Raw genomic sequence first — 25,530 nt, forward strand, 5'->3', positions numbered from 1 at the left:
GAGACCTATCGCTCTCTACAACTGCCTGAAGGAAGGTTGTGGCGAGGTGGGGGTCAGCCTCTTCTCCCTGGTAATTATCAATAAGACAAGTGGGAACAGCCTCAAGTTGTGCCAGGGGAGTCTCAGGTTGGGTATTAGGAAAAAATTCTTCACTGACATGTAGGCCAGATGTTAGGAAAAAGTACTATCCTCACAGGGCTGTGAGGCACTGGAACAGTCTGCCCAAGGATGTGGTTGAGTCACCATCCCTGGAGGTGTTCAGGAAACATTCAGGCACGGTACTAAGGGACATGGTTTAGTGGGGACATAATAGCTGTAGGTAGACAGTTGGACTAGATGATCTTGGAGGTCTTTTCCAACCTTGGCTATTTTATTATTCTATTATTCTAAGTACAGTGATGGGGTATGGACAGCTTCTCTGGTCAGCCTGTGCCAGCGCCTCACAGCCCTTTGTCTGTAATACTTTTTCCTAACATCTGACCTAAATTTCCCTTCTTTTACTTTAAAGCCACTCCTCCTTGTCCTATCAGTCCTATCACTGTCACGAAAAAGTCGCTCTCCCTCCTGCTTTAATTACTGGAAGGCCACAATAAGGTATCCCTATATCCAGGCTGATCTCCCTCAACCTCCCAAGCTTGACTCCCTCAACCTCTCTTCACAGGGGAGATGCTCCAGCCCTTTGATCATCTTCAGAAATATGATGTCACTCTTTTTGTTTCTTTGTTTGTTTTTGGCTTATTCTGTTCAGCATTCAGTAGTGATTTTTTTTTCCATAATTCCTTTATAAAATTTTTATTATTATTATTTCATAACAAAACAGCAGATGTTGCCAGGACTTATTTTAGAAACTGACCTTTGAAGCAGAGGCCCAGCAGCCAGAGGAAATGGCATAAGATGTTACAGAATGCTCTCTGGCATTATGACACAACAGCTCTGTAGGGTCTGCCTTTGAGATGTGGATCTCTCCCAGCAGCCACTCTAACACTTCACAGGGTATGGCACCCTGTGAAAATACCCAGTTCTTCCATTATTTTGCCTGAGAACCGCTTCTCACCAGAACAGATGAAGAATCACTTCCTCATCATGCAGCTCCCCAGCTCAGCAATTACAAGGTTCAGATGTCAGAAGTCAAACTTGTCATTCTGGGAATAAACCATTTATCACTCACCTGTCAGGAGCTAAACATTTGAATCAAAAAGAACCGTGCCTTTCCCTTTGTCCTCTTTAAATGAAGGAGAAAGTTTAATGTATATTTGTACTATCTTCACATGTTCATTTGATTCACATTATTTTCCTGAGTGTGCCAGAAAAGACTGGAGGAAAAGGAGCAGCGTCTACTGGTTTAACAAAACAAAACCATTTCTCTGTAAGCGATTAGTGATACTGCTGTAGTTCCTTGATGCATTTTCTTTTGAGACAAAGCTGCTTTAACAAGAAACCAGCCCCATTCTTTGCCTGATCTGCTTTTTCTTCTCACACACAGCTCCACAGCTGTAGCAGCCTGATTGCCTGTGGAGCTATTTCATTAAATAATGAAATTTGAGAGCAATCTGCATTAGCTTTTCACATTTGCTTTTAATGTGCAGCCCAAATTACAGAGGGACTGGCAACTGACAAGTAGACATCGCTACAGAAATAGCTATAAAACATGATGGGCAGCAGCAAAGACATTAACTTCTTAAGCCAATTTTACCATCAGAGAAAATATATGATCTATTTACTCCAATGAGACGTGGAGAAATACAGTAGTGTTAGCAGTATCTGTTCTCCCAGTGAACTAGAGTGAGAGCTCTACCCTACAGAAAGGGGCATTACTACAGCAGAGGGCAACTTCTCAAGCCTCTCCATTTCCTGTGTCTCCCTGTGATTCACCCTTCTTACTTTTTCTATTTAGTCCACCCTTCCGGAGGAGCTTTAATTCACAAATTGCTATGCAAATCATGTTTCTAAATTAATACGGGGTTTAGTTGTACTTGTAAGTAATTCTTATGTCCCAAGTTACGCAACAGAATAAAAACAGAAGTTACTTGTATATGTGTGCACAGATGGTATTTGCTAATATTTAAGATGCAGTACAATCCCGGCCTCAGCAGTTGTATCGGTACAATTATTTATTAAAAACATCCAAAAGAGATGTTTTTCCAACTGTTTCTGATGTTCATTTCATAGCTGCAAGGATCCGTTTCCCAGGATGCCAAGTTTTCCCATCTGCCTCGCAGTCTGTTCTAATGGAAAACTGGAAGGTGCTCTTTATTCTTCCTTTGACCTCCTGAGGCCAGTTCTGTTCCTCCTAAGGCTGGCTCTGCTCCATCCTTCCCTCTTCTCTATAAATTCCACTGGTTAAAAAGAAGTACAAACAGAAACTTAATTCTTCCTTGTTAAGGGCAATCGTTCTGTGGAGAAATATCTGCTTAAACAGAGCAGAACGTGCGTTGTTTGATGGATAGGTGCTCCACAACTGCAACGTCTGCCAGCAATCTGAAGCTGTGGTAGCTAGCTCAGGAGAAGTGTGGCCACAGACCCAGCAGCAGGTGGAGAGCTGAGAACATCATCACAGCAATCTTCCTTTGCCAGGGTACAGGCATCCTCAGCCACGCTTTGTATTGTAACCCAGATGCCTGCAAATCAGCATGTTTGGAATTCTTCAGGAGGTCAGCTGACCACTGACTTCCTGGATGTGTTTGGCTTGTGATAGTTATCCTACCCTTGCAATTATTTTGTTTTTACATGTAATTATTTTTATTCTTCGTTTTGTCAACATATTGATGTCAATTTTTAACTTTCAGCCCGTTCCTGGCAGCTTTTTACTTGTGAATTAAGAAATACGATGCTGCTCAAACAGTAGAATTCAGTCTTTCTACAACATTAACCCTAAAAAATAAAACAGAATTTTAAAAGCCTCTGGGGCTTCTCTACAGAGGTCTTCAAAACGGTACTTGCCAAGATCAAACTATTTTAGCTGTGTGATTAACTCCTTTCCCTGTTTTAGAAAGCAGTTTTGCTCAATTCATACAGTTCAGTACAAACATTATGGAGTCAGCACTGCCCTGGACTGTCAGGAGCGATGCCTTGTATGCATTTAGCTAAACAGTATTGGAGACACCACGGATGTGGGCTTCCAGTTCCCTGCACTGCATCTTCCTGTAGCTCAGAGGTCTCACTGAGCTATACATTTCAAAGTTTACAAGCCATTGACCTCCTTGTCCCCATTAACTTTGAGGGAAGTAGGAAGATTCCTCTGTAAAATAACATTTATATGAGCACTTAATCCACTCTCTCTCCTCCCTAACTCATTTTTCCATTTTCAGTGGTTGTTTTTTGAGAGTTTCAGGCAAACTTTTTACTTTGCTACATGCACTACACAATTTGGCTTGTTTTTGACTCTTCCTAATCCAGTGTTGAGTTGTTCTGGTATTAGGGCAAGACGTTCACGTGCTGTGCCCCAGCACTTGCTGAGTTGCCCCCTGTCAGCTTTAAAAAGAGGCCGTCAGTTCCTTCCTCTTTTTCCACATGATTCTGCATCTGCCACGTTTTCTAATGTTTCTGCTGGTGAAATCCACAAAAAGGGTATGAGGCAATGCAAGAGTTCCCAAGAAAATATATATAGAGAAAAGGCAGCATGGAGGGAAAAAAAAGAAAAGAGCACCAAATGGGTCACAAAGTTTTTGAAATGGTATCATTCTTCTTGCACGTTACTGCTCTCAGACATATTTACCAATTTGCTTTTCATGTAGGGATTCTGGAAAACTTAATGGGAGTGCAGTACAGATTACAGAACTGGAGAATCAGACAGTCATTAAGGTTGGATAACCCACTAAGATTATCCAGACTAGCTGTCAATCTGTTGCTAACCATGCCCACTAACCATGTCCCTCAATGTGACGTCTGCCCTTTTCTTGCTGACTTTTGCCAGGCTTCAATAAGAAACGTAGCAGAACTAGGGTATGTCTGTAGCTTTTCCCTTACTAATTCTTCTGCCCTGCCTGAAAGTGGACCGAAAAGCAGAATTTATTTTTGCATCTAATGGTATGAAATGACCATTTTATAGCTGGGAATTCGAAATACGCAGCACTGGATGACACAGAGACCAAGTTCAGACAACAGCTGTGCAGCCTGGCCAGCAGCGAAACCTGTTTACACAATCTGAATCCACTGCTCTATTTGCTGGCCAAGTCCAAATCTGAGCCTGAATGATGCCACTACAATATAAAAAGGCCAGCAGTGACTGCAGGGCTTCTGGAAGCTCACGCTTTCAGCTGCAGCTCTATTTTGCATTTCGCTCGGTGCCTCCAATTACTCCTGCGTGGCATAATCTGGACTCCGTGTCCTTCCTACTTCCTCGCGCTTTGCTAAGCTCCTTTGCATTTTTATTGTCAATCAACAATTTCTGAGCGCCCTGAAAAAAAAAAAATCCAACCCAAAGGCAACGAGCTTTATATTTTCTCCTTGTTTTCCCACAGACCTACTCTACCCCCCTCCGTGAGGGAGGGAGGTATGGGGGCGGGAAGGAGTGGGGGCGGGCGCCCCGCCCCGCCCCGCAGCACCGCCCCGCTCCCGCATCCCTCCCTCTGGAGACCGCGGCGGGCCGAGCTGCTCCGAGCTGCCCGGGCTGCAGGTGGGCAGCGAGGGCCTGGCAGGGTCCGCCCCGCCTCAACTCCCCGTCCTCGCTCGGGACTCGTAGCGACCCTTTGCTTCCAGCGGGCGAAAGATGAACGTGCCCTCGTCATGCCTGTCCATGCAGTGGTTGGGAGCCTTCAGGCAGCGCGGCTCCGCAAAGGTGAGGAGGATGAGGCTGCGGGATGCAGCCTGTCAGATGGGGCTTTTCTCCCTCCGTGGTTTTAAGTGCTGAGCCGGATTTTGGGAGGATGTTATGGAGAGCGTGGAGCGTCAGTCGGCTTTATCGCCGATGGCTGTGGGGTTGGCTGCACCTCGTGCAGCCCTGTTGGTTTATTTTCTTCTGTCTTGATTACTTGTTGCTGTTTGGTAGTTCAGTACTAAAAGAGCTTTTTTCTGTAGTGCAGCTAAGTCGCAGCGTCTTTTGTCGGATTTCTCAGAACACTGATGGCTTGTGATGTGATTTGAGAGATGGGAGGGCTTCGTTTTGTTTTTTAAAGATAAAATCTTGAAGCTCGGCCATTCGTGCCTGCCTGTAATATCCATGTGTTCAGCCCAGTGTCCAATAGCTGTGGCACTGATGCCCTCAGACGTAGAACCAGTTAGCTGCTGGCTTTGCAAACTGGCCAGGCAAAAAGGCACCATTTGTTTTTATGAAAACTCGAAGTAATTGTTGAAAAAACGAGTTCCTGTAGGAATCTTAAAATGGCTTGGGTTGGAAGGGACCTTGAGGATCCCTGCCGCAGACAGCACTGCCAGCTGTTAGACCAAGCACTAGATAGGCTGCCCAGGGCCCCATCCAACCTGACCTTAAACACCTCTAAGGATGGGGCATCCACAGCCTCTCTGTGCAGCCTGTGCCAGCACCTCACCACCCTCAGAAAAGAACTTCCCTCTGACATCTAATCTAAATCTCCTTTCCTTTAGTTTAAAACCATTCCTCATTGCCCATTCACTGTCTACCCGTGTATAAAGTTGATTTCCCTCATGTTGATAAACGCCCTTTAAATATCAGAAGGCAATATCAGAACTATTTTATCAAATATTATCAATAATATATGTATAAAGTCTGCCTGTTTTCTCTCTGGTAGAGAGGAAGAGTAAAGGCCCAATCAGATAACAAACAGAGTATTTAGTAAGTGCTGACACTGAGCATTTGCAGTTTAGCATGCTGTTCTTGCTCTGGAGCGTTGTTCTTCTGTTGAAAGGGAAATGCTTTGTGGTTTGTAGTTTGGAAACTTCTGCTTTCCATGAGTCTGAGGGTATCTGGGTTATATCAGACATTTGGATCACCTTGCTCTCCCACAGGACCATGTAAAGGGAAATGTCGGGCGGCACAGAGCAGTTCCCCCTCTTTGATCCATTCTCTTTGTATGTGATCACGGTGATCCCATATGTGATCCTGTAGATGCTTCTGCATGGACACATCTAACTGTGAGACAGTATGCCCTTCAGAACCAGGCACTGCTTTGATTCTCCTGGATTCTGCAGTGTGCTCTGCAGATCCATGGCGTGCTGAAGCCCATCTTTAGAGGTGTTGCCCCATCCCTGGAGGTGCTCAAGGCCAGGTTGAATGGGACCCTGTGTGGCTTCATCTACTGGGTACTGGCGCACAGCAGGAGATGGTAACTGGATGGGATTTAAAGTCCCTTCCAACCTCAGTCATTCTGTGATTCTATGAAGGAATGAGAGGTTAATGCATGAGCCTTACGAGGAATTTGCAGTTTTAGGCAGGAGACCTGTTGCTTTGATGGTCCAGGTGTATCTTGCCTTCTTACGGCAGTATTTTAGTGTCTCTTACTTCCCTCAGAACCTGTGCTAAACTGCTTGCCCTGATTCAGCTCATGCTGGATGGACAATCTGATTAAATCTGGCTTAGAGGGTCGAAATAATGGAAATTGGAAATGTTCTGACCACACAAAGCGAAGTGCTTATCTGCTATAAACCTGCTCAATCTGCTCAAACGTGTTCAAAGTTTTTATGCCAGCTTAAACTGGCAGGCTGTATGCCAGGTCAAGTATTATCCAGTTGTGTCACTGGCTTTGTGCAACCACCTTGCTGACGTCAACTCTGTGCAGTAATGTTATAACAAATTGGGCCACCATGGGTGCGTGACCATATTTGATGTCAGCTGATATTGCTGAGTGGTCAGGCAGCCTGTAGGTCAGGGCCTGGCGTACATCTGAACAGGCCTTTCCTTCCAGATATGCACTGCAGCTCCTTGAATTCTTTTCCACTCCATTCCTGCTGTTTTCACGAGTGTGTATACATTTGAACTGAGCATTTTGTCTCACATGCACACATTTAACTCTCTGATTCTGAAGAGTCTATTAAAGGACTTGATCATTTTTTCTATCTTGTTACTTTTTTAGTTAAGTGTTTAGAACTCTAGGCTTAGGCACTGGAAGTCACCTGCCTTGTGAAATAAGATGCAGAATACAGAGTTAAGGTGCCATGCCAGTGGTCTTCATGCAGAGCATGCTTTTGGGGGGACTGTCAGACAAGCAGAATGCTCAGCACTGGCGGTGGCTTTAGCACAGCGCAGCTCTTTGTCCCCGACTGTGTGACTGAGGTGTCACTGTACTGCTGTCCTCTAAACGAATTTTGTCTGTGTGTTCTTATCCTAGTTAAGTGATGAAAGCCTAAAGGTGGATTTTACAGAGTCGGCGTATTCTTCAGATCTCTCGGTGAGGATTAGCTGTCTTGCTCCAACACCTCAAATTTCAGTTCTCTCAGGTATGCTAATTCATTCCAAGATGCCTCTTAGGGAACTTTACTGGTATTTGTAGTGCTGGTGGAAGCTGTTGATCTTGGTGTGAGCTAAAACTACGGTCTTGCTGGAGAAAGAGCTCTGCTAATTGGCTTTTAACACAGGACAAATCAAAACGCATTGTACACTATGGAAGGAATCATTTCTTTGGTTTTTGTATTACCATAATGACTCACATGACTATCAGTTACAAAATGGAAATGGAGATTATTTTTTTTTTAATTGGAACCAAGCTGTTTCTGGAAGCTGCTTAAGATGTGGTGTTGGTGTTGGTTTTTTTTGTCTATTTTTTCCCCCAGACTTGACAGTGTAGAAAAATGTGTTATGTTTTTTAAATTTCCTTTTTCTTGAATCACCTGAGAACACAAATTTAACAGATTACATCGGACGGTTGTATGATTTGTGCTCTGTGATGCTGTGGAGTGAGCAGGAAGGCTGCCAGGATGGACTTTGCAATAGGTCAGCAGAGCAGAATTGGAGACAGTAAGACTAAATGTTGTGTCCTGCACAGAAGTTATCAGCTCAGGTTACAGTATACCTGTACAATTGAAACCCCTGATAGTTATCAAAATTGTACTCTCCTCCTTAGAAGATGAAAATATATTTGTTTGAAAATCAGCTAGGTTTCATTTTCCCATTCCTGCTGGCTGTGTTGTCAAGGTGCTTCTAGCACAGTCTACTTTGCAAATGCAGCCAATAAAAAATGCTGTTTTGCTGCTATTCCTGCAAGGGCTTTGTTCCTGGTGGCTGCTCTCAACCAATGATAGATTGTGGTGAACTAATCCTGACCTGGCTTCATGAGGACAATTTACCAGGAGCTCTCACAGTACAGTTTGAACATGATAAACAGTTATTTTTTTCCATTTTCTTTCTTGAGAAGGGGTTGCTGTTTATGGACGTGCTTTTCCAGAGTGCGTGTTTTGTTTTGGATCTCTTCATTACTAAACTTTCTTATCTCAGAAGCAGTTTGAGCACATGCTGGCTTCCAGGGGAGTTACTCATGGGGAGGTTTGTTGTTTTCCGTTGAGATGTGCCCAAGGAGAACAACCTCTGGGCAAAGTCTGCTGTCTGCAAGACTTGCTGCTTTTTTCACCAGTGGGGTTTAACATTCCTTGTGGTCGTAACTAACAGCTGTTTGCCCTGGAAATGAATCTCCTTGGTTGTACCTATTCTTAGTGTTTTACAACAGTCTTATCTACCCTGAAGGAGACAGTTATTAGCACTGTCGTGATGTGGTTGATAGTTTCTTCTGAACACACACTTTGTGTCTGACCTTTCCATTCTCAGATGATGGCAGTTGCTATGAAGCTTTCCATGGAAGGTGTAGGACTTCACTTTATTCTTGAATATCTACTGACTGCAGCATGCAGTCCTACATTGCGTTTCTGTTGCCACTCAACACAGTTTTCCAGCTTTCTGTTGAGCTCCTTTTTTGTAGTAGGGGCATCACTTTAGGGCCATGGCACACAGGGGCATTCTAATGAGCTCACTGTGACAGGACTGATTTCCCGTGTGGATTACTGTAAATGTTGCCACTCCTGAATAAGAGAGTGAAGGTTACTTTATTCTTTCTGATGGAGGAATGTGTGGCTGAACTGAAACATGCAAGCACGTGACCTTTTATTACTTGCTGTGGGTTTTTTTTTCTTCCTTGTCATTGTAGTGATCCTGCGTGTGTCCTGCTGTAATGTGACTTTCTGTTTACTGGCCATGGAACCAAACCATGCAAGCAGTTGGTAGTGGGGCTGTAACAGTTACCCAACGGTACCTCATCCAGGCTTGCAGAGCTGGGGTGTTTCTGATCGTGCTGACAATTGGCCACCATTAAAGTCTTAACTGATGTTTGGCTAGAAGAAGCATTCTTTACTGTTGGTTTATGATTGGCCTTATCAGTGATAGAATTGCTTCCTGACTGCATAAAGCAAAATCCTTCCTGAAGGAGGAAGCAGTGGTGTGTGCATTCATTTCTCCCCTTTCTTCTCACTCGTGCTGAAAATAATGAACATTTTATTTGTGCTGTAAGTTAACTCAGTCCTCGTGATCAACTGCTTTGAAATCGGCACAGCCGGAGCTGCAGTGGCTGATTGAGGTACAGGGTGGGTTTTCGGGAGGTTCCTGTCTCGGGAGCCGAGTGAGAGCGGCCAGTCCCGACAGATCCCGGCAGCTCTCTCTCGCGAGAGGCTGACATGGCGTAGGCGTTGCCAGGCAACGGCGGGGGATTTAAAACGGTCAGAACCCGGAAGTAACACTCAGTCCTCGTCATCAACTGCTCTGAAATCGGCACAGCCAGAGCTGCAGTGGCTGATTGAGGTACAGGGCGGGTTTTCGGGAGGTTCCAGTCTCTCGGGAGCCGAGTGAGAGCAGCCAGTCCCTACGGCTGTTCTCGCGAGAGGTTAACGAGAAAATTTCTCTCCTTTACTCGACGAGGCAGGGAATGTAACCACAGATGATAAGGAAAAGGCTGAGGTTCTCAATGCCTTCTTCACATCTGTCTTTAATAGACAGAGCAGTTGTCCACAGGGTACTTGCCCTGACCTGGAAGTCCGGGATGGGGCGCATAATGTACCCCCTGTGATCCAAGCAGAGACGGTCAGAGATCTTCTCCTCCATCTGAACTGCCACAAGTCCATGGGGCCAGATGGGATCCACCCAAGGGTGCTGAGGGAGCTGGCAGAGGTGATTGCCGAGCCACTTTCTGCCATCTATCAGAATTCCTGGTTATCTGGAGAGGTCCCACAAGATTGGAGGCTTGCCGATATGACTCCCATCTACAAGAAAGGCTGTAAGGAAGACCCGGGGAACTACAGGCCTGTCAGCCTGACCTCGGTATCAGGGAAAGTTATGGAGCAGATGATCTTGAGGGAAATCACACGACACATGCATGGCAACCAGGGGATCAGACCCAGCCAGCACGGGTTCAGCAAGGGCAGGTCGTGCTTGTCCAACCTCATCTCCTTCTACGACTGGGTGACCAGACAGGTAGATGAGGGAAAGGCTGTTGATGTAGTCTACCTGGACTTCAGCAAGGCCTTTGACACGGTCTCCCACAGTATTCTCCTGAGGAAACTGGCAGCCCGTGGTGTGGACAGGTTCACTCTTCTCTGGGTGGAGAACTGGCTGGAGGGCCGTGCCCAGAGGGTAGTGGTTAATGGAGTTAAGTCCAGCTGGCGTCCTGTTACGAGTGGTGTTCCCCAGGGGTCAGTTTTGGGGCCCATCTTGTTTCATATCTTTATTGATGACCTAGATGAGGGAATTGAGTGTACCCTCAGTAGATTTGCAGATGACACCAAGTTGGGAGGATGTGTCAAACTGCCTGAGGGTAGGGAGGCCCTTCAGAGGGATTTGGATAGGCTGAACAGCTGGGCTGAGCTCAATGGGATGAGGTTCAATAAGACCAAGTGCCGGGTCCTGCACTTTGGCCACAATAACCCCATGCAATGCTATAGGCTTGGGGCAGAATGGCTTGAAGAATGTAGAGAGGAAAAGGACCTGGGGGTGTTGGTTGATGCTCGGCTCAACATGAGCCGGCAGTGTGCCCAGGTGGCCAAGAAGGCCAACAGCATCCTGGCCTGTATTAGAAATAGTGTAGCCAGCAGGAGCAGGGAGGTGATCATCCCCCTGTACTCAGCTCTGGTGCGGCCGCACCTCGAGTACTGTGTTCAGTTTTGGGCCCCTCACTACAAGAAGGACATTGAGGCCCTGGAGCGTGCTCAGAGAAGGGCAACAAAACTGGTGAGGGGTCTGGAGCACAAGTCTTATGAGGAGCGGCTGAGGGAGCTGGGATTGTTTAGTCTGGATTAAAGAAGGCTCAGAGGAGACCTTATTGCACTCTACCACTTCCTGAAGGGGGGTTGTGGTGAGGAGGGGGTGGGCCTCTTCTCCCTGATAAATAATGACAGGACGAGAGGGAATGGCCACAAGTTGCGCCAGGGAAGATTTAGATTAGACCTGAGGAAACATTTTTTCTCTGAAAGAGTGGTCAGGCACTGGAATGGCCTGCCTAGGGAGGTGGTTGAGGCACCATCCCCAGCGCTGTTCAAGAAGCGTTTAGATGAGGTACTAAGGGATTTGATTTAGTAGTTGGGTAGGGATGGTGATAGGAGGATGGTTGGACTACATGATCTTGTAGGTCCTTTCCAACCTTATGAACCTATGAACTTCTTTTATTATTGTCTCCTAACTGTCTTGCTCTCCTTTTTTTTGAGCAGATGAGTACTCCAGGCCAGCAGTGATTGGACATGCCGGAAGTTTTGCATCATACCCGGATAGTGCCGAAGCTATCAAAGACATTCTGGTGTCTGTTCTAAGTGCATCTGGTCTGAAGCCCCCTCTGCTGTCAGAGAACACCATGATGCAGGGAGCCGAGCACCCTGACAGTGACACGGAGCGATGGGAGGAAAGCAGCGATGGGGAGAACGACGACGACAGTGACGGCGATCCTGCACATAAGAGCACTGCCTGCACACAAACAGACGTTAGGTTTACACGGCACCGAGCCTGCTGGGACAATACGAACTGCCATTCCTCTGCACCTGACCTGGATGCTTTCTTTCATCCGTGTTATTCCGACAAGGATCCTGCTACTTCCTCCCTGAATGGCTTTACTCTTTCAGACATATCCCCTCTGAAGCGAGACTGCTTTACGCAAGTGACGTTAACAGGAGGCACCGTCATGTCAGCTGTGGTGCATTCTGAGAAAGAATGCCAATATCTTTGCCCTGAACAAGGCTTGTCTTGTACCAGGCTTCTTCCAGATTCAACTGTTAGTAAGCCAGCAGATCTATCCAAATACCCTGCTGCTTCAGTGCCTGCAAAAGTCAGCAATGCTGACAGCAGTTCTCCCAGTGAGTTTCCTCAGTTGGAGCCATTCAGTCAAACAGGTAACTGTACATTTCACAGGCTCCTTATTTATTGTTTTGAGGCGTCTGTGCTAGGAAAGGCAATGTAGGTGAAACTGAAATTGGCCCTACTTATGGAGAATGCTAATGCTGTCATTCAAAATAGGGGGGAGGAAAGAAAGAGGAAGCTTCAAAATGAAGGAGGCAGTGAAACAAGGCATTCCTGCTTGCGGTGCTGCCTGTTGACACAGAAATGCTTCTTTGGTATGTGCCTGCCAGTGTCACTGAGCTTCAGTCAATCTAGAACATCCCACAGATGAGACTTCCAGTAGCTTCATCATTTCTTCACCACTGCTGTTCTTCTGAAAGTAGATAGCATAGGTGTGAGTGTGGACAGACTCCTTGGTACATCTCCCTGTGTTTGACGTGAACTAGAGGAAAGGCAGTCCTGCAATTCTGATTTTATTTATTTTATTCTTTGGAGAGAATGAATTAACATCCATTCTCAGTTCGACTACGTGAACTTGTACAGGAGCTAGGCTATTTTCACTCTTCTTCTCTTTCTCAATTGCACCAACTGTCTCAAAACCTCTGCAGGTTCCTTCTGCTCCTTACCAGTTGCAGTCTCTATGGATGTCTGTTCTCCATGCCTTCTGCAAAAAGGGGAAGACTAATGACTGCTAATGAATTGTGTTGGGCCTTCTCTGCTAAGCTCAAGGACTGGTGCTTCCTAGCTGTTTGCTGAAACCTCAAGTTGACTGTGACGCCTTGAATTCCCCTCCGCAGGAATGGGAGCCTTTAATAGTCAGTGCTTTGTCATCTGGGGCAGGCTGTTGTGGACAGTTAGGACAGTGGGGATGCTGGTTATTTGCTTCCGCTGCCTGTTTTGTTTGCTGACCCAGGCACAAAGTGTTTGAAGCGTGCAGGGCAGAGGCAAGGAGAAGGAAACCACACCCCGTGCTCTGGAAGCTGGGTTCAGCCAGTCGTGCAGGTTTTGGTTGCTCAGTTTGGGAAGCAGCCAAGGCTCCAAATGTCATCAGGGACCACAGGGCACGTGTGTGAGACGGAGTAAATTGTGACTCAGGTTTCTGGCACATGTGGGACTGTTGGGTCAGTAATACTCGTGGTCCTCTGCAAAGGGAATGTAGGAACAGAGCAGCCAGGTGGCTGAAGAAGCAGTGATGTTGACTTTTAGCTTATAATCTACAATGCTGTTACACACTGTGCAATGAGGCAGGCTCAGCCTCAGTCCTAGGCTTCTGTTCAGTACAGATTTCATCTTTTGTTGTTGCTTCCAGCTGTTTAAATCTCTGCTGGGTGGTCCAGAATGGGGTTGTTAGAGATTGTGAAGTGTGATATGGTTTTTCTTCTTTTTTTTTTTTTCCCCTATGATATTTGGGACAGTGAGGACAGGAAAAAGAATGGCGAGCTGAAAAAGAAGAAATGTTTAATTTCAGAGCAAGAATTTCACAAAAGGCATCTGCTGTTTGGCCTTCCTTTTGATTGTTGTTTCAAGGATGGTAGATTCTCTTTTGTTTCTTATTGGAGAACAGGTGAGGGATGCACAAGAAAACAACTTAAATCAGAATAAATAATTTTTTTTTCAGTGGGATTTAACAAGATTGCTCCTTCTGCTGATCCTGCAAGACTCCTGCTAGGACTTGTCCCATTTTAAGGGTCATAGTTCAGTGGCCCGTGTGGCCTTCTGGAAAGGGTCCATGGTGCTAACAAAGAGTCTGTGACAGTTTATTGAGGCTGCTGTGTCACAGGAATTTCAGGAGAGTTGTTCCTGCATGTAGCCATTGGGTATGCCAAGGTCATTTCCTCCTGGAGCAAGTAAGCACTCCTTCCACAGCCTTAGCAGCCTCCAGGCAGTGGATGGTGTTTAGGGACAGAAGGCAACCACGTTACTTTGATTCAGACCCAGAGTGAATCCTGATGCACTGGATTCCTTCCCTGTAGTCTGCTGAGGCACATAGCTGGCACAAAGCTCTCTCCCCATGCCTTTGCCGGGGAAGGGACTTTGCTTCGCATGGTTCCTACACTGCTCATTTGGTTGTTACCTGAGTCCAGAGGTCTGTTGCAAATCTCTACGACATGCTCCATTCATCACCTGGCTTCTGGGAAAGGGAGTAAAGCATTTCACACTTAGTTCAGCTAAGTGTCATAGCACAACTTGATTCCAGGAAAACCCATCTGTAGTGATGCATTCTGTGTTTTTAGTGCTTTTACAAAATATACATCCCTTAGTATGGGTCTTTGTCCAGTTTTCTTCCTGCTTTTACTCTTGTCATCCCAACTACATTGCCTCAGCGTGGACATGGCATCCTCTTCTATTGAAAAATCAGGGAAGCAGACTAATATCTACTGGTGAATTTCCTGAGCAGAACATAAATCTCATTCTGCCTCCTGTTGAGATTCCCCATTCTTATAAATTTTTGTCTGTCTCTGGAACCTTTTCTGTCTATTTTTTTAATCTCGTTGAAAATTCATTCCCACAATTATTTTTTTTCTGTTTAAGAAAAATGAAAACAATCTTGTTAACTGTTAATTTTACCCCTCCTTACATTCCTGAGCAGCTTTAGTAACATGTGACATGCTGTAACTCTTCTGTGGTGCAGGACTTCGTTTTCATGTAAAATGGAACTAAGTTGATAAGAACATAGGCTTTTATCAAACTGTAGGGTCTTTAGCACTTACTTTACTCCCCAGGAACTGCTTTTCCAGAAAAAAATGAGTCAAGGGATAGGTATGGCAATAACCTAATTAGGTGACGAGTTTGCTTCAAGGATTAAAATTGTTCTGAAAAATCAGATCCTCAGCCCCTCCATTATTTCCTTTTGTACCTCCTTGGTGTGTACAGCTTCAGGAAATAAGTGTAATGTTAACCACCATTTTTAGCAAATTTCTTATACCATCTGTGAGCGATCTGAGTGTAAAGCATTAAGGTATGATTTGACACCCTCACTGTTTTGGAGAAGACTGTGGCTGCATTCATTTATACATAAAACCAGTCCTTGTTGCATTGCAAGTCTGCAGAAAAAAACGTGTGCTTGCTCTTGTGAATGTCCTTAGTGGGAAAAAGAGATTACTTTTTTTCCAGGTGCTCATCAGAGTCAGCAGCCAAGAAAACAAGACTGCTGGACTGCTGTTTTGCAAAGCAGAGAGTGCTGTAGTTAATGCATTTGCCCCAGTTGCATGTATTGCCATGTAGCATTGGTTGCTTTTGAAAAAAGAAAGGAGGTTCCCTTGAGATATGGAAACATAACGTCAAAATTTCTTCCAAACTGCTGTGGGTGCACAGTACCAGCAGTGCTTTAGGAAGTCTTGGACAAAGATTCATCAGATCTTGGTGTGCTATTATTACTAATAAAGTTCTTGTTACACCTGCAGGTTCTGCTTCCCTTTTGAATGTGAGTGCTGTACCCGTGAATCGTACATTACAGGACATCTTTGTGCTTCCAGAAGATGTGGAGAAGGTGAGAACAGCAAAAATACACTGTTATAATGTTACTTTCCATTGTTATAGTGATGAAACCATGTGATGTGAGGCATTTCTCAGTAACTGCTGTCAGTTGCTGTCATCTCTGCAGGACTGTACTGTCTGGTTGACTTATCAGAAAGTTCTTTTTTTCCTACTGTATTTTCCCTCTTCTTCCCCTTGTGAGTCAACCTACAGACCTAAAATGCCTGTATCTTCATTTAGTTTTCTTCTTGCTCCAACATAATTAATTTTTCTTCCTGTTATTTTAAACTAATGGACATATTTTAGAACTTTTAATTCCATCATTTTTACAGAGTCATGGAAGGATTGAGGTTGGAAGTGGCCTCTGGAGGCCATCTGCTATGGCCTACCTGCTTAGGAAGGGCCAGGAAATATAGAATCATAGAGGGCTTTTCCAACCTTGGTGATTCTAAGATCATCCTGTCCAACTACCCACCCATCACCAATACGTTTTCCCAGTGAAATTCCTCAAGATCAAAGTTGAGTTACTCTACCATAACTTTATAGTAACTATACCAGAGCACATTGCAATAAAAATTTTTAGAGCCACATTCATGTGAGTGGGATTTACCTGTGGTTTTACTGTCAGGAGGTGAGAAGAGTCTGTTTTCTCTGCCTTTGCTTATGAAGAGCATGAGTGATTACTGTAAAGGAACAATAAAATGAGTAACTGTGTAACTGGAACATCTGCAGTAGTTTAAGCTTGGCAGCCCACTTGAGCCTATAAACAAAGATAAAGATGACAAGACAGTACTGTAGTACTGTACATTACTTTCCTTTGCTAATGGCATGTCTTGAGATTCACTGGAAGTTGGCTGGGGAACTAAGCACGTGATAGTGATCAGTGCTAGGTGATAGATAAGTTTCTTTAGACTCTTACCAGGACTTCTGAGATTAATGTGGTCAGTGAGAATGCAGTAGAGATGTCTGCTGTGCTCTGTAAGATTCAGGCTGTTTTTGAGCACTCCTCATGCTGTAGGAGTTGTCCTGAATACCGACACAAGTGGTACAATTTCCTGATCTTAAGTCACTTCAAGAAAACTTGAATTGTTCTCCACTGAGGATCTGTACTTTCAGGTATTACTGTGGGAACTGAGAGGTTTGGTTTTTAACAGTGCATATACAGGAGAGGGGAGAGAGGGAGGGAGTGCTGAGCTTCTGTACAGATTTGAGGTCCTGCTGTCTGTTTTATAGCCTACCACTTATGGCCTTATCCACGTTAGCATGCACACAAAACTGCTTGTACTCAACTGGCAATGATACTGTGACTTGGAATTAAATCCTCTTAAATACCCATGGGTGAACATTTGTATACTAAAAAATGCAGTGTAACCAGAAGCCCCAAAATGCATACATATTCATCTGGTAGGTGTGTAATCAAGTTTCTTTTTATCCGAAGTTTCTTTTTATCACCTGGTGTAGGGAACCTGCTTTGGCAGGGGGCTTGGACTCGATGATCTCTTGAGGTCCCTTCCAACCCCTATGATTCTATGATTCTAAAGATGGGCAAGATAAAAGATAAACTGTGTATTTTAATCAAGGGCAAGACAATTATCTGGGCAGTCACCTTGTGAGTATTGTCTCCAAATTGCCCTCGGGGTGGTTTTTCTTTTTGGAGGTGAAATAGCCTTGTATTTTCATTTCTTGAATAGGAAAAGCATGTGGAAAATTATGTGCTTAATATCCCCTTAAGTGAGTATGGAGTGCGCAGCGTACTGATGAGTGTTCCCATCTCGTGTCCAGGAGAACGCGCACTTCTTTGTTGCAGATATGATTATAGCATCCCTGGAAAAGATGAAATGCAATATCCTAAGCCAGCAAGCAGAGTCGTGGGGTGTGGATGAAACGAGCGGGTCGGATGGCAGCTATCACACTGACTCAGAGTTATCTTCTTATCCTGGAGAGAAGAAGTCTGATTCTTCTGTTGCCTCCACAGACAGCGGTTATGAAGGCAAGTTACTTCACACCCTGAGCACAGCTCCCTATAAAGTATTTCTGCTTTTCCTCTGCTTAAATCCTCCTTGGCAGGACTTGAAGCGTAGCTCCCGAGTACCTTCTGTGCATAGTTCTGCAGTTTGCAGATCGGGCCATGCTATTGATTGGAGTGAAAGTGCCCCAAGTATTCATGCACATTCAGTTTGAGGCAAGGTAACAAGTGTTTCTGGCACTGTAATGCTTGTGTCAGCACATGCATTTTGAAGTAGGTTTAAATCTCTTGTGTAATACAAGCCTTAGAGGTGTCACTTAAGTCTAAATGACAGCTTCTAGGGAAAATGAATGGTGTGCACTTGGAGAAACTGCTGTTTAAACTTTTATTTTAGTTTCCAGAAGCTTCTTCCTAAGAAACCAGGAAGCATGCTTCGTGACAGGCTCCCAAGAGTCCATTCTGTCCGTCCACAAGTTGTTCTACATATAGGAGGCCGTGCCCTAAAGTTTAGGGAAGCAGAGAAAAGCGATGACTGTAATTGCAACTACTCTTTAGATGTTGGATATAGCTTTATTGGTGCCTTCTTTGTTCTGCACAGGCTGTGCCCTGCTGGTGGGCGGCTCCTCCGTACATCCACCACTGCATCATGAGGCTACTGGACTTCCTTGCCACAGTGACTCAGAGGACGAATATGTCATCATTGGTAAGACTTTGAAACTTTAATTGCAGAAACAGCTTTGTTGTTCAGCTGAATACGTTGCATTGCTTGGAAAATTGAATGGGAGATTGAATGGCAAAATGGAAAGAGCTGTGTAGACATGAGTATTATAAGAAAGCATGCAGAAGCCCTTGAGTGGGGCAGGATTTCCTTTCCGCAAATGAATATCTTTGTTGGTCTGAAGGATTACAGCTATGCTTAAAGCAAATAAATGTAGGTGAGCAAATGTTAAGTTAGCATTTAATTCACAGCCTCAGCCAACTGTAGCAGCATCATCTAGGAGAATTTAGGGCAGTATGTTGTCAGTTTAACTGGAAAATGATTAGGTTTTAGGCCGCCCTACCTCTGCTCTTGGACTAGAGCAGACTGTTGCTGTGGCTTTAGTGGCCAGTGTTCTCTTCTCCAGAGAATCCTGATGTTTCTCTACTTTCCATCTGGTTTTTACATATACAGAAATATGAACCCTTAGAAGTGGCCTGGGCAATGTTTAACCTCTATCTTATTTCGCTCCTGTTAACAGATTATTATTACTTTTTATTTATGTCATAACTGCAGAAAATTGGGCTCCTTGTGCCTTTTTACAACCTTAGGTTATTTCCCACATCTAACAAGGGTTAAAGATGTATGGTTGTAAAGATGAATGTATTTGAGACTGACACCCATATAAAAATAGAAGATAGGTATTAGACAGTGCTGAGTAATACATGCTCTGTTTCATGGATAATTTGATAAAGTTTTCTCCTTTACCACAGAACTTGAACACCTTGAAAATCTGTCTGTGACCTCAAATGAAAGGTAATGCTTTGTACTTTAATATAATAGCCCTTGCCACATAAGCCCGGTGGAGTGGCACTACCTTTTCTGCTAGGCCTGGGGACTCTTCTGGACAGATTGGGGAAAGGTGTGGGAGTTGTAAACTTGGTACTCACCAAGGAAGAGGAAGGAATGCTGCTTGACAGCAAATGTTTTTGTGCTACTTGGCTTTACAAAGCATTCATCAGGTCCTGGAGTCTTGCTGGAGGGTGGTGTCTGTGGCTCTTCAAGGGCCTGGGTGTATCAAAGCAAGGGAATAGGAATGAAGGAGACAGCTCTCCAGGGATGCAGAAGAGGCAGTGGAGCTGCTGATGTCATGCTGCCATTTTTCACTGTCTTTGTTGCTTAACTTTCAGATCATCTTTTGAACCAGGCAGCAATTCTGCTGAAGCAATAGCTCAGGAGTTGTGCAGAGCTTTCAGAAAACACTGGTTGCAGACAGAATCTGCATTGCAACTGTCTGGGTGCCTGAGCTCATCTAAACAGAGAGTGAGTCTGAACCAAAAACAGTGGGCTCTTTATTCTGGTTCCCCAAGTAATTATCTTACTGCAGTTGTCTCCCTGTTATGGATAGTGGGAAGCCCTTCTCCTGGGACTGATGTGAAGGAATTAAAGTGTGGGGATTGCATGGTGAAAATCAAAGTTTAAAATCCTGAAGTATAAAGGGAGAAGATTTCTAGCATTTAACATATGCCTGGGTATGAACTGTTGATCTTCATGAGTTTGTTTTACCCAATAGTCTGCAAAAGAAGAGATTCCAAGAGAGCTGGAGTCCAGTTTGAATCTGGCTGAAGAAATAAAGCTGCTGTCCAAATTAAGAGGATCTTCTGGCTGGTCCCCACCCAGATCCCAGATTATTTTTAGCATTCACCCTTCAGTAAAGTAAGTCTAATTAAGTGATCACTGTCATAGCAATGGGGACTTGTCTAAAACATGCTGAAATTAATGGAAGGAGCCAGGCTGATTTAACAGAAGCTAGAGGTTAGCTTGACGTAGCATTCTGCAGTGTCTGTCAACAGCTCCAGAAAGCAGATGGCATCTTTTTCGCCTCTGTTGGCACACCCTTGATTAACACAGTGTGTGTACTTCTGTGTGTACTTCTGGAGCACAGTCCTGTGGGGAGGGGCTAAGGGAATGGGATGATTCAATCTGGAGAAGAGGGAGCTCAGAGGAGACCTCACTGCTCCCTACAACTCCCTGGAAAAGAGGTTATGTTGGGGTGGGGCTCTGCCTCTGCTCCTAAGTAACAGTGATAGGATGAGAGGTGATGGCCTCAAGTTGCACTGGGGGGTGTTCAGGTTGGGTATTAGGAAGAGTTTCCTAGAGTGGTGAGGCACTGGCACAGGCTGCTCAGGGAGGTGGTTACGTCACTGTCCCTGGAGGTGTTCAAGGAAAGAGTAGATTTAGTGCTTACAGACGTGATGTTGTGGGCAAAATTGGTGGTAGGTGGACAGTTGGGCTTGATGGTCTCAGAACTCTGTTCCTACCTTAGAGATTCTGTGATTCTGTGTGATAATACACATACTGTTTGATATTACAGCAGTGGAGTGCTTACCCAGACTCCATTTTGGAATTCCATTTTGCAAGATTAACTGGAGTAAATGTTTAAAGCTTTCCCTGTTTCTTCCCATCTCATATTTCATGCGCAGTAGGTTTTCAGAAAGGAGGAGGAAAACAGGTGGTGTTTGGGGAAACTGCCAGTCTCATTCTGCGTAAGGTGTTGCTGAACGCACAGAAGAGTCAGACTGGCTAATTCCTTATGTTACCGCAGATCCAGCTGCTTTTTCACTTACAGATGTGTGGTTTTTTTCCCCTTTATATTGGTGCTTTCTTAAGCAGTGACAGAGAACTTAAATTCTTGCAAAAGACCATCTTTAAAAGCAGTAATTGATATTCTCCACAGAATAGCTTAGAGGCTCCCACTAAATTAATACTTTATTTCTGCCCGAAATTCTTTTTTTTTTTTTTAGTGGAGAAGTCAGCTCCCAGTTTAGATATATTAATGTTGGTGTAATAGACATATTGATGTTGGTGTAACTTGCATGTTAATAATAATAAAAACTGCATTTCATAGTGGCAGGTGTAACCATTTATCTCTATGCAGGAGAGATGCAGTGGTAGCTGCCCAAAACTTCACGTGCGTTGGTTGTGGAACCCCAATAGAAAGCAGTAAGTATTATCAAAAGAAAAAAATACATTTGTAAGTGATAATCAAGTTATAATACTTATCAGTGTAGATACAGCCTAGTTATATAATCTGTCTGAGCTAGAAGGAAGATCTCACTGCTGGTTGTGCCTACAATAGAAGAAGCACTGTAGCCTGTTACCACTGCCTGGAATTTCTCACTGTGGACAGAATACAGTACTTGATACTCGATGTCCTTGTGAGACACAGTTAAAATTAGTCAACAACAAAACAGGAAAAGCTACAAATAATTAAGCCTTCAGGCTGGAAAATACTCCTGCATTTTACAACAGCTTCTTTCAATAATTCTTCCTCTCTTCCAACTTACTTGTTTCCAGTAGTCTCTAAAAGCAAGCTGATGAAACGTGTACCTTTGTTCTTTTGGGCATGTTCTTAAACTTCTTTTTTTTCTTTTAATCCTGATCACAAAATCCTACTTATCCAAGGAGTGATACTTTGTGAGAGCTGCTTGACAGCACGATGATTTTTCAGGTCTGGTAACCACACCTTACATAAGGAGTCTTTGAAATGGCTTTCAGGACCACTTGGAAGGCCTGGGTTTGTTGACAAAGAGCAGCATTTGTGATGGCCTGTGAAGTAGCAAGAGTTTGTGGTGGCACATGAACTTGAGCAAGCATGAGATGCTGAGAGAGCTAGGAAGAAAAAGGCTTTAAGGGGAAAAAATTATTACAGAAACATATCACCAAGATCAGTGTCTTTCTGATCGGTGGAAGTACTTTGGTGTTGTGGTTTTGGTTTTGGACTGGTGTTTTTTGTGTTGCTTGTGTTTTGTTGGGTAAAGCAACAATGGAGTCTCTAAGGCTTCATGGCGATGGATGTAAGTTCAGTTTTGTAGATGTTACTCAGACAGAACATGCATACAGACAACAGGTGCATCCGTTCACAGTGTCATTGCTATCTGTGTCCCTGCAGAATATATCAGGAGACTCCGCTACTGTGACTATCTGGGGAAATACTTCTGTGACTGTTGCCACAGTTATGCTCAGTCTGCCATTCCTGCCCGAATACTGATGAAGTGGGACTTCAAAAAATATTACGTATGCAACTTCTCCAAACACCTACTGGACAGCATCTGGAAGCAGCCCATTTTCAACGTGTCGTCTATCAACAAAGCCCTCTATACAAAATCAAAGGAAATGGACAGAGTGAGGGTAAGTGGCAGGTTTTCTTTTGCTTTGAGTCTGGATCTGAGACTTTTTGGGAAGAGCTCTTTGGAGCCAGTTGTCCTTTGCTGTGTGTAGGGGAAGGAGGCTAAGTTGTCTCTTCTCACTTGTCTCATCAGTACTTACTGGGACTTGTCCTCTTTCCTCACAGATGATGGGGGAGCAGGGAGAAGTCTCCAACCTATGCCAGGAGTTTCATGTCTCTCCATCTTTGGGGGGCATTCCCTTAATTGATTTTAGTTCACTGAACAGCTGGGCTTCTGCAGCACATATTTAACTTGGCAATTGGTTGTTGGACAGCTCCGGAAGTTTTGAATGACTCCTTAATTTTATGAGCCATTAAAAAAACACCCTTGACTCATCTAAAGGTTGTACTTCCTACGAGGAGGGCTGCTCTGCAGAAGATTTTAAGCTGCCTCCTTTTCTGAAGAGACTGATACTTGTTATTACACGGGTTTGGATTTAGCACATTGGTGAGCTGATGTAGAGCAGGTGGTAGTACTGAGAACTGTTTCTCATGTCAGTGAATTAAAAGCAGTCCCTGCATTCCTTGTCCCTTCATGCGTTAGAAAATCCACTTGTTAAATTTTGTGCAGAGTGTGAAATTATATCTTTCAGATAATGGATGATATACTGATGAGTTCCTGATTGTTTTTTTCTCACTTATAAGTACTACTCTTTTTCATTTACAAATTGTTTCTCCTTTTCATCTTTTAGGAGGCACAAGAGCAGCTTTTTCATTTAAAAAAGCTTTTGAAAACCTGCAGGTTTGGTGAAAGGTATGGGCCATGCTCATGCATGAAAAACAGCTTATTAAAACATATGTACAGTATTCCTGGAGTCTTCTTTTCTAGAGATGTTTAAGTGCAATTGTCCATGAGCTAATCTGATCATCAGAGAAGATTCTGGTAACAGAACTTCCTTCTGTTGCATTACAAGTGTTGAGTGAAGAGCAGCTAATAAGTGGCAGCTTTGTTTCTTATAACTCCTCAGACATTAAGTTGTGCAAGCTGAATGATTTTTGCTACATATGTATTTTTGTTCGCTTCATATCATTTTGGTTGTCACTAGCTCCTAGAAGGCCAGATATTATCAACCTCTCTGAAATGGTTTGTCTCAAGCAAAAAAAAAAAGCAAACACAAAAGGAAAATCATTAAATGTTCAAAGATTTCTTCTAGAAATCTGTCATGCTCAGTTCAGTTTGTTGTAGCCACATATTAAAATGAAAGTAGTAACCCAGTGTGATAAATAACAGAATATGAGAAGGCATGAAGCTCGTCTTGCTTATTGCTGCAACCTACAGACTTTTGGCATACACCGCCCCAAACTAAGGGCATGAACAGTGGTTAGAAACACTCAATTTTTGTTAATGTGAACTGGGACTGGAAGAGAAGGAGGCGGTATTTAGCAAGAATCTGATTTGTGTGATCTCTGAGTGACTGGAGAAGTGAAAGAGGCTTATTTTTAAAATATGCTTGAAAGACATCTTTTGTAACTCGGTTTGGAATTTCTTTTTCTATTTTCTTTGCAGTGTACTGAAAGAATTTGAGCAGGTCCCCAGCCATCTAACAGAGGAGCTGCATCTCTTCTCATTGGATGATCTGGTGAAGGTCAAACGAGGGCAGTTACTGCCCCTTCTTAAAGAAATTCTGAAAAGCTCCACTTCTCATGTTGATGGCTGTGAGGTAAGGAAGAGTCGGTACCCTCGGGGTCCTTGAGGTGAGGAGTAGTCCTGTTGACATTCCCAAGTTTTGTTGTTTTTTTTTTCTTAGGTTAAATGTTTTAAAACATTTTCTTTCCACTCTTGTAGCTCTGTCAAGCAAAGGGATTTATCTGCGAATTCTGTCAGAGTGCAGATCTGCTCTTTGCATTTCAGATTTCCAAATGCAGAAGGTGCACAGGTACGTTCCAGAGCAAACGCTTCTTCCCCCTTCCTTGTGTAAAGCTGTTCCAACTTCTACTGTAGGAAAAGACTGAGAATTGCCTGCATATTTGAAAACTGTTTGAGATGAGGATGTTTGAGAACCAGCCTGTGCTGGCTGGTTGGTTAATGTTGTCCTGTTTTTATGTTGCTTCTCTTGTACACTTGGGTGAGCTAGGTAGAACATTCTTAAAAGAATGTAGCTACTGATTCTTTTTTTTTTTTGTACCTGAATGCTAAACTAGTTGTGTTCACAAACAGAGTGCAAAACATGCTTTCACAAAGCCTGTTTCAAATCTGGAGGCTGCCCTAAGTGTCTGCGGATCGCAGCTCGGAGGACGCTTTCAGAAACCCCATCACAGGTGCCTCTGTGAAACTGCATTCCTCTGATGGTGATTGCTCAAAGCCAAGTCTTCAGGTGCCTGACTAAGAGCTGAATGATGTTGTTTTAGACATTACTATTTTTAATGCATGTTTCCTTTAGGGAAAAAAAAAAAGGCCTTTCATGCCATCCTTGAACTCTGCCTGAAGGAGTTTTGTCAGAACTGGTAACAGGAAGACTGGATGTTAATTCTGGGAGCTGCATTTTGTTGCTGTTTAGTCCTCGTATATATAAAATCTTTAATATTGTATTTTTTTCCGTGTAAAAATGATTCTTCTCTGTAATTATGCAAATAATGTATAGATAGTAAACAAGTCTTGGAAATCCTTTCCTGTGTCAGATTTTGGAAAAAAAGAAAGAAAAATGTTAAAATCTGAAGTCATTTTCACATAAGATTTTACAATATAAAGAGCTCGTCTGCAAGCTTTATGTAGAAGCTGGTTTGAAGTTCTCATCTGGCAAACACTTGATGTGAACCGTGGATTGTAAGACTGTCTTTCAGACAGACTTGCAGCAGCTTGTGGTGGGTTTCCATTTGCTGGCTGCCAAACTCCTGCCCAACTGCTCTGTCACTCCCTCTCCTCAACAGGACAGAGGAATAAGATGGAAGTGCTTGTGGGCCAACATAAAGACATGTATGTCCCTTAATGATTGATGTCATGGTCAAAATAG

The 25,530-nt window shown here is 43.9% G+C and overlaps 1 protein-coding gene across 1 annotated transcript; it reads left to right on the forward strand.

Moving 5' to 3' along the window:
• Window positions 1-4,598: 4,598 nt before the first annotated feature.
• Window positions 4,599-25,216, forward strand: RUBCNL (rubicon like autophagy enhancer). Its single transcript, XM_065743907.1, has 15 exons — window positions 4,599-4,777; window positions 7,242-7,350; window positions 11,593-12,264; window positions 15,616-15,701; window positions 17,471-17,678; window positions 18,253-18,357; window positions 19,125-19,167; window positions 19,542-19,674; window positions 19,925-20,067; window positions 21,290-21,354; window positions 22,304-22,542; window positions 23,272-23,333; window positions 24,087-24,240; window positions 24,366-24,456; window positions 24,738-25,216. The coding sequence occupies exons 1-15, from the start codon at window positions 4,709-4,711 to the stop codon at window positions 24,848-24,850; spliced, it is 2,292 nt and encodes a 763-aa protein (XP_065599979.1). The 5' UTR covers window positions 4,599-4,708; the 3' UTR covers window positions 24,851-25,216.
• Window positions 25,217-25,530: the final 314 nt, after the last annotated feature.

Source organism: Cyrtonyx montezumae, unplaced genomic scaffold (assembly GCF_038088225.1).
Source record: "Cyrtonyx montezumae isolate F1298 unplaced genomic scaffold, pur_monq_1.0 scaffold_3, whole genome shotgun sequence".
Taxonomy (NCBI): domain Eukaryota; kingdom Metazoa; phylum Chordata; class Aves; order Galliformes; family Odontophoridae; genus Cyrtonyx; species Cyrtonyx montezumae.